Raw genomic sequence first — 19,887 nt, forward strand, 5'->3', positions numbered from 1 at the left:
TCCCTGTTCTACTCGTCCCTTCCTACCCAAACCACCCCATCCCCGGGCACTTTCCCCTGCAACCGCAGGAGATGCAACACCTGTCCCTTTACCTCCCCCCCCCCTCAACTCCATCCAAGGACCCAAACAGTCTTTCCAGGTGAGACATAGGTTCACCTGCACCTCCTCCAACCTCATCTATTGTACCCGCTGCTCCAGATGTCCACTTCTTTACATCGGCGAAACCAAACGCAGGCTCGGCGATCGTTTCGCTCAACACCTTCGCTCAGTCCACCTTAACCAACCTGATCTCCCGGTGGCTGAGCACGTCAACTCCCCCTCCCACTCCCAGTCTGACCTTTCTGTCATGGGCCTCCTCCAGTGCCATAGTGAGGCCCACCGGAAATTGGAGGAACAGCACCTCATATTTCGCTTGGGCAGCTTGCAGCCCTGCCGTATGAACATTAACTTCTCCAACTTTAGATAGTTCCCCTGTCCCTCTCTTCCCCTCCCCAGTTCTCCCTCTATCTTCCTGTCTCCACCTATATCCTTCCTTTGTCCCGCCCCCCTGACATCAGTCTGAAGAAGGGTCTCGACCCGAAACGTCACCCATTCCTTCTCTCCTGAGATGCTGCCTGACCTGCTGAGTTACTCCAGCATTTTGTGAAATAAATACCTTCGAATGGGATTAACAAAGCAATATGCTCACAACAAAAGCTACACTTTAGGTCTGTGCCCCTGAATGAGTAATCCTGAAGCCACAAGAGTGAATAGGTGCAATACTGCTGTGTTAATCTGCAGAATAAAAACGACCTTGAAAGCTGCCCGACTGTTAACTCTTGTGGTTCAGTGCTGGCCGACAACTGCAGGCCACACTTCACTGCAAATGCTACATGCACAAAACGTAGTAGTTCTGCGGCTGTAGTCTGCAGTTTTAGAAAACAGTATTCCGTAAAGATAACAGATTACCAAGTGCAGAGAATTGCGCATACAAGTTTAACATTAACAAGGTACAAGAGATGCTAGTGATTAAAGTTATCTTATACTGTCGGAGGCCGACAGAAATTTGCAAAGACACATCATTGTAATATGCCCTCTCTTATTCAGACACAGAGTGTAGACAATGAAAGATTAACATCAACCTCAGCAAAGCTTTATTCCAAGAGGAACTGTCTGGATAAATGACCCTGCTTTATTCAATTTTGAGTCAAGTGGACACATTATAAGGGTTTGCCCTGATACAGTGCAGAACTCTGAACAAGACGGAGTGATATGGAAATCAGCTAAAAAGTATAAGTCTGGGCTAGTGGAGAAGCCAGCAAGGACTCATCTCAAGTAAGAGGAAGCTTTGTTGGTTACTCTGAAACATTTACGAAATCTAAACTTGTAAAAATATACAATGCTCATTTCTTCACTAGAGAATCTGCAGCTGTGTAACTTGCTTAGTTCAAAGCTGGTGGAATGCGAGGCTAATGTAACTCATCGCCATTTCCCTAGTCGCATAGCTCATCAGTAACTCACCAGCGGAGGGCTGAGTCAGAGGGGAGGCCGACAGAAACTTGCAAAACTACAAGCTTACGGATTAATTTGTCTATCAGCAGCTACATACTCAGGTACAACAATCAAATAAGCTGCCATTATTAAACTTCTCCCACAACATGCTTACAGGTTGAGATATATACATCAAACCAGTCAGTTGTGAAGATGCTCAATTTGTAAAGACCAAAGTGTGTTCTAATTATTCTTAGTCTGTTATGCAAAATACTTGCATCAAAACTAGAGAAATATAAAACTAAGTTATCAAAGCCTTTTGAAAATTCTCAAATATCAGGCTCTCCATCCAAAGGCTCATAAATATCAGGTTCTCTCCTTCCAAACCGGTTCTACGTACCAATGCACTGTGAAGACTGATTCTTGTCCCAGGCCACACTGTTTTCCAGAGGGGTCAGTATTATTGATTTACCAAACCAGTGGAAGCTAAGGGGGAATGGAGAATCCCACCACTGAATATAAGCCCATTTACCATAAAGCTTGCAGGACAATGGACAAATGTTTATCTCCTAGAAAATTACACAACCACTATTTGAGGAAACCCCCACAACACAAAATTTGCCCTTAGAATTCACACATCAGAACCAAAGAAATGATACAGAAATAAAGTTCACTCACTAATTTTCTGAAATAAACAGGGTTTTTTTTTAAAACTTGGGTTTCTTGGCACAAGCAGATATATTTCATGTTTTGGGTCCAGACCCTTCTTCAGCCTGCTGACCAACTAATTGAACCCAACTTTACCTTCCTGATGAACAAAGTAATGCATGATTCCCTAGCAGTCTGCAGATCTGGCAGCAGTGTTGACCAACATGACCGGGCAAAGAACAAATGGAAGTGTATATCCAGCACTGCTCCCCATCTACACAAGCATAGTTGGCCAGATTTTCAAAGGCGAGACCATCAGGGACAAGGAAGTCATAAATAGCACCAGTTATAGATAATGTCAAATAAATTAAAGAGGGTCAACAGTCCTCCATACTGCTGTCAGCTTGCCAGCCTGTATAACCCACATCTCAAAATGGTTACTGTACAAAAATCAGCTATTGGCTCAGCGTACAGGTTCCACACAGGCCAATGAATTTGTCCCACTCCCCACTGCCTTGATAGTCCTGCAAGTGCTCTTTTATACTACTTATCCAGCTCCCTTTTCAACAATTGAATCTGCCTCTGGTTCTACCTGGCATGCTATCCTGAACCCAAACACCACCTTTAATAAAACAACCCTTGTGTTGCTTTGTTCTCTACCCTCTAGTATTGATCCCTCCAACAATGGAGGTGTCACTCCACGAGATCCCCTCTCCAGGCATTTTAACTTTCCTCTGCACCTTGCTTGAAGCATCACATCTTTTGACACCTAGTGCCCAGAACTATGCACAATACCAATCCACCAAGGAGGACAATAACCATCTCCTTGTAACTGCCTTCAAATGCAATACCTGGTGGTTTCTAAGAATCCTTCCCACCACACTACCCTCTCCTCAATGTCAAGTGATAACAATGGAATAAAGCCTGGCATGGATAAAATACAGTCCAGAATGAGAAGCTCGAGACCCAAAGGCAAGGTTCCATGGGCCTCAGCACCAGATGACAAATGTACAAATGGGGTCAGGATGAACACGTGAACCTGATGCACAAATGAAACGTTCTGCTGTCAACACTATCCCACATGCAAATAGGATGCAAAGGAAAACAGCAAATAGCAGGAGCTAAAGCCAACTGTTAAAGATAAAATGACTAATGTATAAAAATTTTGAATTGTTAAACACATTATGAATGTTCATTGAATGAAACTTTCCTTCATCTCACCATCAGATTTCTTCCCAGTAAATATAATACAACTACTGCTGGAACACAAACAAATCAATTTGCTAAAACTCACAGGAGACACTGTCTAAACTTCAGAAAAGATTGGTTTGAATATGGTGATCTGCAGACGTATGAAGTGGCAAGTCTCAAAAAGCAAAGTGATCTATCATGGCCAGGGATTATAGCAAGACACTTCAACAAAACAAAGTTTAAACTGCCCGCTCAAACACTGCTTTGGGTCAAGGCTGTGTTAACATCTCCAACTGTGCCGTCCCAAAGCTCAGTGGTCACTTCCTTCAGATCTTTTAAGCAAGCAAGGACAAATAGCTTTGAAGCTACAGTGGAAGACAGATACAGCCAAACACTTCACAGAAAAGCTTGTTCACAATCAGAGGACAAAGCCTGTTACTTAGCCAATACACAACCCTCAACAATGAAGGCATTTGAAACTATTTGAACCAGGGCATTGCAGCAATTTTCTATTTCCCACCCTTTGTTTACTTTTATTATTCATTCCCCCCCACTCCACACACCCCAGATGTGGGGAAATGCTGGAAAGACAACACTTAGTACCCATTCATCTCCCCACACCCCACAAACAAAATACATTTATTCATTATATACATAATTGAGACACCTTTCTCTACATTCATTGTATCAATTCAATACATTCTCTTACAACTGCTCCCAAATAGGGTGCCTTGCTTGGCCATTTTAAGGGAGATTTAAAAGACAACTATTCCACCCCGAATCTATAGTCACTTCTGAGCCAGACCTGGCAAGGACAGCAGAATTCTTGTCCTGAGACACTGGTAAATACAGTAGCTTTGCAGTAATCAATGACTTTGAAAAAAGTCCATGTTGCGAAATTTAAATGTCACAGCTGGATTTGAATGTAGGTCTCCAGATTGTTTGCACAGCTCCCTTGGTTACTAGCCCGATACTCCGTATCCTAATGTACCATATTTAAAAGCATTGAAATAAAACAACTTCTAGCATGATCAAGGCTTTCCTGTGCCAATTGCCATTTGGGCATTCATTTTTAGCAAACAGGAACTGGAAGAGGCATGAATAATTACACCATTTCCTGGACAAAATCTGTTTCCAACCTCGTTCAGTTCTACAAATCTCTCCTTCCCTTTCTTGGATATAGCTTCTGATGGCATGTGGGGCAGGAAAAGATGAAGGGCTGTTGCCATACAACAAACTAATCACCTAAACAATTACATTTGGAGAAGAGGTCATACTCATGATTTCACCACAATTTTAATTGAAGTTCTGAAAAACTAACATCTCTTGTTTGGAATGATCAATGGTTTTACTGACAGCAAATGAAAAGATAAGTTTTATTGCCAGGAGCATCACAGTTCCAGCAACGAGTGCATCCACTTTGTAGAACCATTGGTACAATTCTTTTGAAACCATAGAACTGTAATGGCTGTGGGTAGTCTCCAACCCCTTTCCCAGGAGTTTCCTCGCACACACAAGGAGCTTTGTCCATTGGCACATGGTCCAGTTGGCCTACACAGGTAGCAGGTCCAATCAGCCAACCTGTGCAAGCCAACACCTTGCAAGCTTTAGATAGTTAGAAGTCTCATACAAAGCTTGCACAAGTTTATTTTGCTGGAAAGCTGCTCAATTTACAGACTACCTGAAGCAGTCAGCGTGATACAGTGTGGAAACAGGCCCTTCGGCCCAACTTGCCCACACCAGCCTTTGGTCCAGCATTTGGTCCATATCTCTCCAATCCAGTCCTATCCATGTACCTGTCTAACTGTTTCTTAAATGTTGGGATAGTCCCAGCCTCAACTACCTCCTCTGGTAGCTTCTTCCATCCACCCACCACCCTTTGTGTGAAAAACTCCCGTGGTTGAGAAAGCAAGGATTCACAATGATACACCAGCTCGTTTAATATTCACAGAAGCCAAGTACATCCCTCCCAGATGACCACACAGTGGACTCAACCTGGGTTTCCTAGCTTGAAAAAGCAGTCTTAATTTGTCCTTTGAATAAACTAGTTATCCTTTGTAAATAAGGCAGCAAAGAAACATTTAAAATGTAACACTGGGCTCTTGGGAATTTTGTAGAATTCTTTACTAAAACAGCTGTGTGAACAGAATCCTTTAAAATACCTTTTGAAAGGCAAAATTTGAAGAAGAAAAAAGGTAAGATCATCGGGGATAGGAGCTGGCAGACAACACAAGCACAAGTAGAAGTGTCTGCTGCTGAATATTTTACTCATTGTGGTGGGAATAAGACATTTCTTTCTTCCCTTTCCATGTTACAACATACCATCAAATCACCAGTTACTCCATATCATTCAAAAACTAAAAGCATAAAACCGAAACATTCCGACCCAAAACATCACCTATCCATTTCTCCAAAGATGCTGCCTGACCCGCTGAGTTACTCCAGTATGGTCTTCTGCCAAATACATCAGCAATGTTGGATTTAAGTTATTCGGTATTAATTTGCCACACCGATTTACAAAAAACCTCCATCCAAATGCCAGTTTAAAAATCAGTATATCTAAATGTTTGCCTTAAAATAGGCACACAGCATGAAGTTAGAATCGTTCCCATTTATAAAATAAACTACAACTAAGCTACCAGAGGCAATTCTGTTATAAACAGGTCTTCAAAAACTTCCTAAATGGGATAAATCAGCAACTAAAGCATAGTTGGCCAGATTTTCAAAGGCGAGACCATCAGGGACAAGGAAGTCATAAATAGCACCAGTTATAGATAACGTCAAATAAATTAAAGAGGGTCAACAGTCCTCCATACTGCTGTCATATCATATCATATATATACAGCCGGAAACAGGCCTTTTCGGCCCACCAAGTCCGTGCCGCCCAGCGATCCCCGTACATTAACACTATCCTACACCCACTAGGGACAATTTTTACATTTACCCAGCCAATTAACCTACATACCTGTACGTCTTTGGAGTGTGGGAGGAAACCGAAGATCTCGGAGAAAACCCACGCAGGTCACGGGGAGACTGCAGCTTGCTAGCCTGTATAACCCACATCTCAAAATGGTTACCGTACAAAAATCAGCTATTGGCTCAGCGTACAAGTTCCACACAGGCCAATGAATTTGTCCCACTCCCCACTGCCTTGATAGTCCTGCAAGTGCTCTTTTATACTACTTATCCAGCTCCCTTTTCAACAATTGAATCTGCCTCTGGTTCTACCTGGCATGCTATCCTGAACCCAAACACCACCTTTAATAAAACAACCCTTGTGTTGCTTTGTTCTCTACCCTCTAGTATTGATCCCTCCAACAATGGGAGGTGTCACTCCACGAGATCCCCTCTCCAGGCATTTTAACTTTCCTCTGCACCTTGCTTGAAGCATCGCATCTTTTGACACCTAGTGCCCAGAACTATGCACAATACCAATCCACCAAGGAGGACAATAACCATCTCCTTGTAACTGCCTTCAAATGCAATACCTGGTGGTTTCTAAGAATCCTTCCCACCACACTACCCTCACCTCAATGTCAAGTGATAACAATGGAATAAAGCCTGGCATGGATAAAATACAGTCCAGAATGAGAAGCTCGAGACCCAAAGGCAAGGTTCCATGGGCCTCAGCACCAGATGACAAATGTACAAATGGGGTCAGGATGAACACGTGAACCTGATGCACAAATGAAACGTTCTGCTGTCAACACTATCCCAGATCAAATCCTGCTCTCAATCCATAGTAAACAAACATCTATGGTGGCACAGTAGTAGAGTTGCTGCTTTACAACACCAGAGAGCCAGGTTCGATCCTGACTAATGGGTGCTGTCTATACGGAGTTTATACGTTCTCCTTATGACCGTGTGGGTTTTCTCCGGGTGCTCCGGTTTCCTCCCACATTCCAAAGATGTACAGGTTTGTTGGATAATTGGCTTCGGTAAGAATTGTAAAATGTCCCTGTATGTAGGATAGTATCAGTGTGTGGGGATCGCTAGTTGGCATAGACTCTGGGCCGAAGGGCCCGTTTCTGCTCTGTATCTCTAAACTAAACATCCACAATACAATCCTTTCTCCAAAAGAATGCATAGTGACTACCGAACCTCAAATAAATTATGAATATTGGCCGAGCCATACCAAGAGTGATAGAACAACCTAATCTAAAGGTCTGCAATGTTAGCTTTCCACCACTGAGCAGGACAAACAGATTGGAGCCGCAGGTCAGGGATGATGAGGGATGCACACATGGGATGCAACTGTCCCGTCTCCCTTCAAATGAGAAAAGATTCAATTTACATGAAATTATTCTATTTTGTCCTTGAACTTAATTCCAGATTAATTGAAATATAAACAGGACAACCCTGCCCACGACAAACACAAAATGGTTTCCTTTTTTGACAACCAACCATCAGTGGGGCTAAAACAGACCTTTACTGCAGACGACACCTCACTCTGGACTGATGGGGCATTCCCACGCACGTGCTCATTAAACCAGGTCCACAAGGGGCCATTACACACCACCACTTTAATGGCAGGGTGCCAACGTTGCAATGCACCTTGTCAGAGCAAGTGTATTTCACATTGTATACTCAGCAAGTTAGCTAATTATCATGATGTCTTGTTTATTTTTACTCAGATGTACTAAACACATTTTCGCTGGTCAAGGTGTACATACTCAAAATTAGAGGACATAGTTTTAAACAGAGGGCAAGATTTAGTATGAATCCGAGGGGCACCGTTTTCAACTCCTAACCTGGCGGGTATAGGACATATACCATAACATCACCTAAAAGACAATTGGGCGAGTACATAGACAGGAAAGCTTTAGAGGAATATGAGCCACATACAGGCAATCTTAGACAGGGCACCTGGGTCAGCATGGATGAGTTGGGCCAAAGGGCCTATTTCTGTGCTGTATGGCTGCACCTGACTATTAGCCTGCTGGATAGTGCCAAGGAAGGTACCTACACTTAAAGTGAGTCAAAGGCAAAAGATCAGTGTTGGTGAGAGAGGACCCATTGAACAGAGCATTGTTTAAAGGAATTTGGATGCAGTTTAAATAAACCTAGATTGAAAAGTCAAAGCTGTAGTGCACAAACAGCATAATTTACAGAACAGCTGACTTGCATGTCAAGGCTGCAGAAGTCCTTGGTGCTCCAGCAGCATTTTAATGGCTTCCATTTCCATTCCCATTCCACAATTTAGGCCATTATCGGAAACTCCTGGGTACAGCTCACACTTTATTGCCAATGTAACATGTGCGCACTTCTGTCAAAATTATTTTTTCTTGTGCACTGCTGGATTGGCTGAGTGAAATGGCCTTGCAAGTGCAGAATCAGCTTGTTAAACAGACACCTGCTGGTGGTTTCTCGGGGAGTTCTGATATGAATTATACATAATTACACACCCCAAACAAATCAGTTCTGGGAGGCCTGGAGGGCAACCACTCAGACATTGGTGCACCGTTACCATGCGAAGGAAAACTCCATTACTGACACCAAATCAGCTTTTGGAACTGCACACAAGGTTCACCTGTTATGCAACCACTAGAAAAGGATAAGACTTGCAAGACTGATGAGGAACTAGAGTGCAACAAAAGTTAAACAAATGCCTCGAGGTTGTTTAGACACTAATATGAATAATGTCAATCAAAACTTGGCAACTCTACAACGAAAGGAAACAAGAGGCAAAATATCAGTGTAGAATCTGATGCTTTTCTCCAACTTGAAGGAACCAACTCAACCAGATCCACAGGGATAAACACACCTGGAATGAGCACCACTGAGAATGCTTTGTCTCCAATGACAAATGGTCTGTGGAGGCTGAGCAACATTGACCAGAAGGGTGAGTAGCACAGGTCCGAGCTGATCTCCCCAATTGGAACTCCTGAGGCAGAGAGCAAGAACCTCCACCAAGCACATTTCATAACACCAGGCCAACCCATTAAAGCAATATACTCATTTTGCAGCACTTTACTTTAGAGATACAGCAAGGAAACAAACCTTTTGGCGCAACAACTCTGTGCTGACCAGAGGTCACCTCATACACTAGCAATATCTTACACGCTAGACTATTTACAATTTTTGACTGAAGCCAATTAACCTGCAAACCTGTGCGTCTTTGGAAGATGGGAGGAAACAGGAGCACCCAGAGAAAACCCACGCGGTCACAGGAAGAACGTACAAGCTCCGTACAGGCAGCACTCACAGTGAGGATTGAACCAGAGTCCCTGGCGCGGTACAGCAGCAGCTCAACCACGGCGCCGCCCCGTGTAATAAAGTAGCTTATATCCCAGCACACACCAAGCTCACAAGAGCAGTGATAACAGCCCAATCATAATTTAGAGAGAACTGTGTTGAAAGGCAAATATTGGTTAGATCTACAGAGATCTTTCCTGGTCTTTAAACTGAATGTTAGGATCTTCTTTATCCACTTGAGGGAGAGACAAGGTTTCAGTTTTAAACTTGAGAGAAAGCACAAAGTTAAATCATTTTTAACTTCCGCACTCAAATCCCTGCAGTGGGACTTCAATCTGCAACTTTCTTGTACAGAGGCAAGAATGCCAGCAATTGAACTGTGGCTGACACTGCAGGCAACCTATAGCACTGAATGATACTCCCAGCTAATGAATCAGTAGAGAGCTGAGAGAAGGAAAGCATCACATATGGGGGTGGAAGTGTAACTGGAATCTAAAATCCGTCTACACAAACAATTGGCAGTTCGTGCAGCTACGAATACACCACACATCCCCATTCAATTTGTTTTTCAATTGAAGGTTGTGCCCCAAGCCATCTGAAGTTATTTTATTAGGAGTTCACTATTGTGGGAAAATGCTCCATTTCCACTGTCTAGGGACCACATGAGCATCGTAAAAGGAAGTCCATTACTTAACATGCTCTGCTAAAAGCTACTCAATGCCAAGTTAGTAATCTAGATCTTGTTAATGGCTCCTTAAAAATTATACCTGCTTTTCAAACTAGTCGAGTAGCACTAACAGCAACCCAACAAAAACTCCAGTGATTTAAAGTAAAGATTTCAACCCAAACTCATTACAAACGCATATTCAGTTGCAAGTCTCAATATACCCGTCATTCCTCCTACTGCAGGCTGCATCAAGTAAAAGCCTTCTCCAAACAGTCTGAAAACTTCCTGTACTTTTGGTGCACAAAGGTAGGTGCAATCATCACTGTGTGGTGAAGTCCTAAACCAAGCAGTAGCTTTCAGGAGTGCCAACATCTCATACCACCAAACTGCATCAATAATCTACATTTAGCACAGGCCCTTATTCAAGTAGAGAGACAAAATGCTGGAGTAACTCAGCGGGACAGGCAGCATCTCTGGAGCGAAGGAATGGGTGACGTTTCAGGTCGAGACCCTTCTTCAGACCCTTCAGTCTGAAGGGTCTCGACCCAAAACTTCACCCATTCCTTCTCTCCAGAAATGCTGCCTGAGTTACTCCAGCATTGTGTGTCTATCTTCAGTGTAAACCAGCATCTGCAGTTGTTTCCTTCACCTTGTAGTGTACTCACCTACTTGCAGCACACGCTCTATGGCGCCCGTTTCCAACAACCGCAGCCCTTTGTTGAATGGAACTTCACCATCTTTCTCCCCTTCTTGACACTGATAGCTGAGTGATGAGTACATGCAGATTTCACGCTCATTTCTGGGAAAGGACCAGAAAATAATCCTTCTCTGAACAGGCTCGGGAATTCGTGAAAATCGCTCCTCTACCTAAAAATAAATGCACAAATTAAACAACTGTGCCCTGTCATTAGAGAATAAAACATTTCCAAAATGTGGTCTGAGCAATCAGATCAATGCGTTACTGGCCTGTAAAGTGAAAATTCCTGGTTTTCAATAAACCGGTGATGGAAACAACACAGGGCATTAAATCACTAGCGATTGTTAATTTTTCAGCTGCACTGCTTGCTTGAAAAGGATTTCAACAACATGACAGCAAATCTAGCTGTAAATACCAGGCACTCTGCCCCAGAAACCACAGTAGTTAGCTGTAAGCAGTTTACTTGCACAACTAACCATCCCGACTCACGAGAGAACAATTCAAAGTAATTTGGAAAGCATGAAGCCCTTCATTTGGCCAGTCAAGCCCATTCTTCCCACCCATCATGTATAATTTAACCTGTCACGGACTCCACCCAAACCATGAATAGAAGTGGCACAGCTTCTCATTTGCTTACAGATCATACCCAAGGTTTACCAATCGTCATTGCATAAAACACAACCACACGCATTCAAGACAAGCCCTCGGATGGAGCACTCTACCTGACTGCCAGGTTCCCACACGTCACGAACAGCTGCTAAAAGCACAGACCAACAATAGCAAAAAATCAGAATTTCCACTGGAACTAAATTGGTCACAATCTGATCTTCTGATGCCAACGCCGACATTCACACCTGGACTCCAGTTGAAATACTACCTGCGAACACTCACTGTACACGTGCAAATCCCACCTGACCACAAGCTGATGTCTGTAGCCCATTTACTCTAAATTATAACTTTGATGCTGGAATTTGATACAACTACATTGGGAAATCATACATTATCAACAGTCTCAAGTGGTGGCTTGGTGCCAACAAATCACAAAACATTCCATTTCCACTCACAGTCATGCAGTACTCACTACGTGTTACCCCAAATGAGCTCCCGCCCTGACTACTATTAATGACATCATTGGAGCTTAAAATTCTCTGCATATGTAAACATGAAAGGTCACTGCTCTGATCTTGTCTCAGTAAAAGCACAGCATCGTCCCAACAATCCCCCAGAATAACAAGATTCTATATTAAACATTCTATGCTGTTACTGTCAACCAAGTGCGAGTTACACCTTAAACTTTCAAAAGGTGTAATCAAGGCAATTTAAATATCATACAATACAGTCACAAGGTTGGGGTTCAAGGCCAACTCTGAAGTTTTGAGTACAGAGACCATGCTGACACTTCAGTGCGGAACCGAGAGCCCTTGCACTGATGGACGATGTGTTAAAGTGCAGCATTATTTTGGAGATAGTCATGAGAGATGCCCTCATAATCCAATCAATTCTTGTACCTCTGTCATTATCACAGACATAACTGTCCGAGCCATGCTACTGTTTGGAGCCACAAGATACTGCAATCCCACTTCCCTTTCACCCCTTCCACCCAACCCCCCAACTTTACATTTCACTCCTCTTTCTCCCCTTATCTTACACGCTTTTGTCTCCTTTTCACCCCAGCCTTTGTCACTTATTCCACCCATCTCCCAATCACCCCCACACATGTATCCACCTATCACTTGCCAGGATTTCTCCACCCCTGCACCTCTCTTTCCCAGCTTTCTCCCCTTATCTACTCCATCAGTCTGAAGGGTCCTAACCCAAAACCTAATTTGTCCACATCCTCCAGAGATGTTGCCTGAGCCGCTGAGTTCCTCCAATGTTGTGTGTTGCTATTAAGAGGGTGCTGCATTTCCTACAATGCAACAGCACTGTGCTGGGTATGACAGAATATCTCCACATAAACACAGTCTGTCTCGCTGTCCTATTCCACTTACAGCAAATAGAGAGTTACACTACAATAAACCACAAACCACACTGCTTTCCTAGGAAATTTCAGCTTTGAAGTGGAACGGCTTCATTATATTTTTTTGTTAAATGCTACAGCTTCCAGTGCTTTGAGAGGGAGCTCTGTCACAGCCCAGCAGTGGGACTGGGACGTTCAGCGTGGAAGTGGGTGAACGAGGGGAATGTCTGGTGGTACTTGTATTTTCACACCCACTCACATTAACATGGTTAACCCCACTTTCTAGTGCTGATTGTTTGGGACATTTAATAAGCTGCTGTATCTAGTCTCATCACATCGCACCCGACAATATTCAATCATTCTCCAGACGACTGCTGACACCCACAGTAAACATTGCCCCCTCAAACACAAGCCTGTTCCCCCACACCCCCAAAAGATATTCAGTTGACAGTAACAGCATAGAATGTTTAATATAGAACACTCTACAAAACAAGCCTTACAGATCAACGTTTTGGGATCAGTATTTGGACCAAGTTAAAACTGCAACGCATACACAACTAAAACAGTTGGACTGATGAGTTATAGAATTACTATTGGGTGCAACATAGTGCAAAATTAATCGGTTTGATTAAACTGGATAGCCCTGCCAAAGTCTGAGATCATCATGACCCACATTACCCAAGTGTTTGTACAGACCCACTACAGACACAGACAAACAAAAGTCCAGACCAGTATCTTGGGTGAAGACACAACTCATGTGGTCAGTCTCTTTTTCACAATCAATACTTTAAAATTAACTCCAGAAATAAACCTCTGGCAACGTGAATAAAGCAAATAACTTAAGCCTGAATCACGGCTAGCTTGACCAACTTTCAGACCCCATGGGGCAACTGCTTCCACCCACACCCTGGGGGAGATGGAAATGGGGGAAAAAAGAGGGGGTGGATAAAAATAGTCTGACGGAAACAAGAAAACAGACTCCCACCCTTGCTGACACACATCTCTCGAACGTGGTTCCTGTGGAAACAATACTTGTCTTTACGGACAAATCTACACTCTAGTGCAGGCACACAAGACACTTACTGCAACAAGAACCCAGGCACACGGACACAGGCACTCACAACATGCACCAAATAAAAATCAACTTTGATATTTTTTCCATTAGCAACTCTGGAAACAAAAAGACCCTTTTGTCCATGTTACATTCACAGTTCTTAATAAACAAACTTGCAGGCGTCTGCTTTCACCAGCAATCCTATTTGTCAGTTAATTATATTATTTTATCTGCTTCTTGACACTCCTGTACAGAAGAAAGCCCTTCCTTTTCTCAAGTTATGGCCTTCACTGTTTGGAAGGGTCATTGTGCAAATGAAGTCAAAAAAAGAACAAAAACATCAATTACAAAAGTTAACCAAACTATTTTGTAGCAATTTACTGCAAAATAACTGTAGTGGTTGCTTTTATTAAGTTGTCTATTGAACCACAAAAACAAGATTGTAAACTGTCTAAATCTTTCACTAACACTGAATGCCAAAATCAGCCAGAGACCCCAGTCAATGCAGAAAGGGGCTCAACTTCCACTGTGAGCATCAACTGTGGATGTCAATCTTTACATTGGGATGAAGAATGCACAAAGTTTGTACGGGGGGGGGGGGGGGGGGGGGGGGGGGTGATCAGTGAAGGAAGGCTGGAGAAATTGTCATTACAATCACTTTTAAAAAGCAGTTCAAAGTGCTAAGAGTTTGACAAAACCTACCTGGGTTCCCTTTAATTCGATAATTAACTTCTTTTAACTGGTGGTATCTTTTACCACCAACACCCTGAGCAAATCGAAGATAGACACAAAAGCTGGAGTAACTCAGCGAAATTCCTTTTCTCCAGAGATGCTGCCTGTCCTGCAGTCACGTCAGCTGTTTGTCTATATTCAGTTTAAACCAGCATCTGCAGTTCCTTCCTACACATACACTCCAAGCAAATCCCTCAATTTCTTATCCCTTCATTATTTGCCCATCTCTTGTTAATGCTCCAGTTCCTCACTCTCCCCCATTAATTGAATGATGGGGATTTAACAAACACACATTTTGTTTTAATCTCAGTGTAGCTCTGACACAAAATACATGTTAACCAGTTTAATATCAAGCCAGGTGCAGGAGCTCAATAAACGAACTATCAGCAACCAGGACAAATTTCTTCTTTTTATTTAAATACCATTTTACAATCTGAGCCAATATTCATTTTATTTTTAATGTGGAGAAACAATCAACATTTATGTGCAACAAAAGGGACTGAGGAAGAAGAAATTATGAGGGGGGGTGGGGGGGGGAATTAAAAATTAGACGAAGAGAAATTAGGGAAATATATATATAGATTGTGGATGTTTTGTTTGTGGTGTAAAAGTTGAAGGAGGAATTTGTTGGCAGATTGTTGTGGTGGAGCGGCGAGTGACAGCTTGGGGTTTATTGCCTATTGTTCAGCCCCTGCCTGCCTGCCCCGACTGTCTGTCTGTCTGTCTGTCCCCTTGTTTACTGAGGTGATTTATGTGCGAGTTCCCGCAGTTGTTGTGCATCGCCCGCCCGCCCACTCACTCACCCACTCACTCACTCACCCACTCACTCACTCACTCACCTGCTCGAAGGGCCATTTCTCCGCCACCTTCTTGGCGCTGATGTCCAGCAGCGAGTCGGGCTTGTGGAACCTGCCGTGGCCCGGCTTGGTGTGGGCCGCTCTGGCCGGGCCGCAGTGTCCAAAGCACGGCCGCTTGGCCGCCGGCGAGCCGCCCCTCGCGTCCGCCATCGCCGCGTCTCTCTCTCTCTCTCTCTCTCTCGCCCTCGCCGCCGCTGTCTGTCCGCCAGCCGCCCCGCTACTGACCGCTCGCCGGCTGCCGGCGCCGCTTATATAGGCGGCCGCTGTTCCCGCCCCCCCGCGCGCTCCCATTGGTCCCGACTCGCCGCCTCCCCGATGCCCATTGGTCCGGGCCCATGTCTCTCATCACGCAGAGCCCCACCCCTCGACCTTCCCCTGCTTCCATTGGCTGTCGCTCTCCCGTTGTCCCGCCCTCGTTCTCCTCCATTGGCTGACGCCCTGCCAGTCTCGCAAAGGTCCCGCCCTCCACTACATCGATTGGCTGTTGACCCGTCAATCTGCCACAGGTCCCGCTCTCCCCTACCTCCATTGGCCATGGCCCCTGTCAGTCCCCCAACGGTCCCGCCCTCCCCCAGTTGCAGCAGAATTAATAATGTCTATTATTGCAGACTGACTCAATCATACTCCTGTCTGGCATTGGACATTTTAAATCATTAGCAGACAGGATCTGCATCTCGGGATAATCCCTTCAAAAAGTTATCTGAACTAAAGAACAGGACTAACGCAGCCAGATTCAAGAGGAGACTTGAGATGGGTATTAGACAGAGAGGGCAGTGGGGATTTGCTAATACCCTCAATACTCTGGGCAAGAGTGCAATAAATTAACGACAATGCAGGCTGGGTTTCCAACTGCAATCAATATGCAAGGAACCCCAGCTGGAACACTGCCGTGGTTTAGTTTAGTTTAGTTTATTTATTGTCTGTCATGTGTACCGAGGTACATTAAAAAGCTTTTGTTGCGTGCTACCCAGCCAGTAGAAAGACAATACATGATGACAATCAAGCTGTCCACAGTGTACAGATACATGATAAAGGTAAAGAGGGAAGGAGCAGTTTCAGGTGCGGGTTACGCTGGAGAAAAAGGCAAACTGCTCGAAGAACTCAACGGGTCAGGCAGCATCTGTGGAGACAAAGGAATGGATGATGTTTCGGGTCGATACCCTGCATCAGGACTGTGGTGTTAAACGTTGCTTCGAGACATCAGTGGTCATGCATCTCACAAAGTTGGCAGGCTTGCAATAGAAAATCAAAAGAGAGTGGAAATCTAAAATGCAAACCGAAAATGCTGGAAATACTCAGCAGATCAGGGCATGTCTCAGAGGAAAGAAACAGCATTAATGTTTCAGGTTGAACCTTAACAGAACAAGTCAAAGCCTTTGACAAGTGGAAGAGGAAAAATTGACAAGAGCAAAAATATATCCCATCTAGTGCTTAAGGCAGTCTAACACCATGCAGCATCTGAAGGGAACTCAAAGTTTGCAACTTTGACTGTTAACTTATGATGTTCTATGGTACAGCCTGCTTTTATTAAATTAATATGATTCTGTGCACCATTTCAGGATAGCACAGATTTTCACCATGTATATTCTAACTTTTCCATTTTCCCTGGCATTTTTTCAATAGTACGAGTCAAAATGTGGACAAGTTGCATGGACTATGGTGCAAACCTCAGCCTGGCAACTTCACAGAGCAGAGACCGGTGTGGAAAGTTAAGAACATAGCACATGTGATGCTGCAGATTAAGAGAAAGTTCCTTATCCCATATCTCGTACTTGGTATATTGTGCAGGAGGGAACTGCAGATGCTGGTTTACACTGAAGATAGACACAAAATGCTGGAGTAACTCAGCAGGAATGGCAGCATCTCTGGAGAGAAGGAATGGGTGTCGTTTCAGGTTTTTTAAAAAAGGGTCTCGACCCGAAACGTCACCCATTTCTTCTATCCAGAGATGCTACCTGTCCCGCTGAGTTACTCCAGCATCTTGTGTCTATCTTGGAGTATTATGTTTAGTTTTACTCACCCTGCTATAGGAAAGATGCCATAAGAGCACAGAGAAGATTTATAAGGATGTTGCCAGGACTAGAGGGCCTGAGCTCTAGGGAGAGGTTGGGCAGGCCAGGACTATTCCTTGGAACACAGGAGGCTGAAGGATGATCTTGGAGGGCAGGGATGAGTTGGGCTGAAGGGCCTATTTCAATGCTGTATAACTCTATGACTCCTTATTCTACTGTAACTCAACCTATACCCTTTTGTGAGGAACACACATTCCAAAGTAATACCTTTTGTCAAAAACCCACCCAAAATTGATATGGGAATAGGTGGTTTTCAATCAGACCCTGAAGCCCCTCTGACATTCACTTGGCGTGTGGTTTTCCAGTTCCATTATCCCACCTCTCTTCCACACCTTGCCTACAACAACCTGGCACTTTCAGCCATGAAGGCAAGACCCGAGCACCCACAAGCATTTGAGGGGGATAGTGCCAGACTTTCATCACACTTGTCTGCAAATGTACTTCCCAATTTCATGTCGAGGTGATCCAATTTGGAACTGGAGATTATCTGCCCTTCTCCTGGAGTTCCTCAATGACAGGAAATAACTGCTCCTTCCGCTGAATCCTTCGAGTCTGTGAAGGGTCTCGACCTGAAACGTCACCCATTCCATTCTCTCCAGAGATGCTGCCTGTCCCGCTGAGTTACTCCAGCTTTTTGTGTCTACCTTCACTGAATCCTTTAGTCATTCAAGTACTTTGATGAGATCACCCCTCAATGTCCTGAAGGGAATATGAATCAGGTTTCTGCAACCACATACTTCGGCCCTTTTAAGCCTTGGTTCCATTCTTCTGAAACTGAACCCTTTCCAAGGTCATCCTTCCTGCACAAAGATGAATGCACTTGGGATTGGTTTTAGATACTCAGGCTTTGACTAGAACTCTGCACACTAAAGCATAACCTTATCACTTCAACATCTAAACTGTGCCGAGAACCAACCAAGATTTCATTAAACCATGTCTGCTGTTCTTTGTTTCTCCAAGATTTCATTAGCTTTCCTGATTGTTTGCTCTACCATTTAATGACGCGGACATCCAAATCCAATGCCTGAGAAAACACTGCAGCAGATAGAGCATGCAGTCCTGTCACCACACTGCAGGAAGGACGTGATGCACTGTAGAGGCAGGAGGGGAAGTTCACCAGGAAGTTTCATGGGATGTTTCCGTGAGGAGGAGAGACTGGGAAGGCTGGGTTTGGTGCTCTGGAATGGAGGAGGCTGAGGGAGGAACAAGTGATGTCGGAGATATACAGAGTTAATTACAGGGGTAACATGTTTAGAGACAATCTGAGGAAGGACCTTTCCACCCAGATGGTGGTTGGCACCTGGAGCTCACCGCCTGAAGGAGTAGATTCTTGATTAGCATGGGTGTCAGAGGTTATGGGGAGAAAGCAGGAGAATAGGGTTAGGAGGGAAAGATAGATCAGACAGATTGATCAACCATCACTTCGAGGGTTGGTATATGGAACTAGCTGCCAGTAATGTGTGGAACAGTACAACAGCCCGTTTCCTTTATCATCGTTACTTTTTTTGCATGTTTTTCATTCATTTGTTCTATATCTCTCTACATCACGGTCTAGTACAAGAAAATAACTGCAGATGCTGGTACAAATCGAAGGTATTTATTCACAAAAAGCTGGAGTAACTCAGCAGGTCAGGCAGCATCTCAGGAGAGAAGGAATGGGTGACGTTTCGGGTCGAGACCCTTCTTCAGACTATATCTCTCATTTCTCTTTCCCCTGACTCTCAGTCTGAAGAAGGGTCTCAACCAGAAACGTCACCTATTCCTTTTCTCCAGGGAGGCTGCCTGTCCCACTGATCCATGTGTAATCTTTCTGCTAACTGGATAGGACACAACAAAAAGCTTTTCACTGTACCTCGGTTCACAACGAGTATTCGGCACACACTTAACTAGAACAAACTAAACTATAAAACACCTTCGCTTCATAAACATTTCAATTGCAAATTTGGAAATGAGATGTTTATATTCCTTTCATGCCAGTCATATGGAGGAAGCAAAGCTGAGGCCTGAATACATAGAAAATAGAACATAAAACATGGATCAGTACAGCACAATAAAAACCCTCTGGACCCACTACGTATGCTGAACAGTGCTGAAACAGGCCCTCCGGCCCAACATGCCCACAACAGCCAACATATCCCTGATACACTAGTGGCGTTTGGCCCATATCCCTCCAAACCTGTGCTATCCCTGTACTGTACCTGTCTAACTGTGTCTTAAACGTTAGGATAGTCCCAGCCTCAACTACCTCCTCTGGCAGCTCGTTCCATAAACCCACCACCCTTTGTGTGGAAAACTTACGCCTCAGATTCCTATTAAATCTTTTCCCCTTCACCTTAAACCTATA

The 19,887-nt window shown here is 44.0% G+C and overlaps 1 protein-coding gene across 1 annotated transcript in view; it reads right to left on the reverse strand.

Moving 5' to 3' along the window:
- The window catches only part of LOC144610641 (zinc finger SWIM domain-containing protein 5-like), a 72,590-nt gene extending 56,951 nt beyond the window's left edge, over nt 1-15,639 (reverse strand). Inside the window, exons 1-2 of the mRNA XM_078429498.1 lie at nt 15,454-15,639; nt 10,837-11,038 (exon numbers count right to left, since the gene is read on the reverse strand). Coding sequence (XP_078285624.1) covers nt 10,837-11,038; nt 15,454-15,621 — 370 coding nt within the window. The 5' untranslated portion in view covers nt 15,622-15,639. The remainder of the gene's footprint in view (nt 1-10,836; nt 11,039-15,453) is intronic.
- Between the last annotated feature and the right edge of the window lie 4,248 nt (nt 15,640-19,887).

This window comes from Rhinoraja longicauda, chromosome 37 (assembly GCF_053455715.1).
Source record: "Rhinoraja longicauda isolate Sanriku21f chromosome 37, sRhiLon1.1, whole genome shotgun sequence".
NCBI classification, from domain to species: Eukaryota; Metazoa; Chordata; class Chondrichthyes; order Rajiformes; family Arhynchobatidae; genus Rhinoraja; species Rhinoraja longicauda.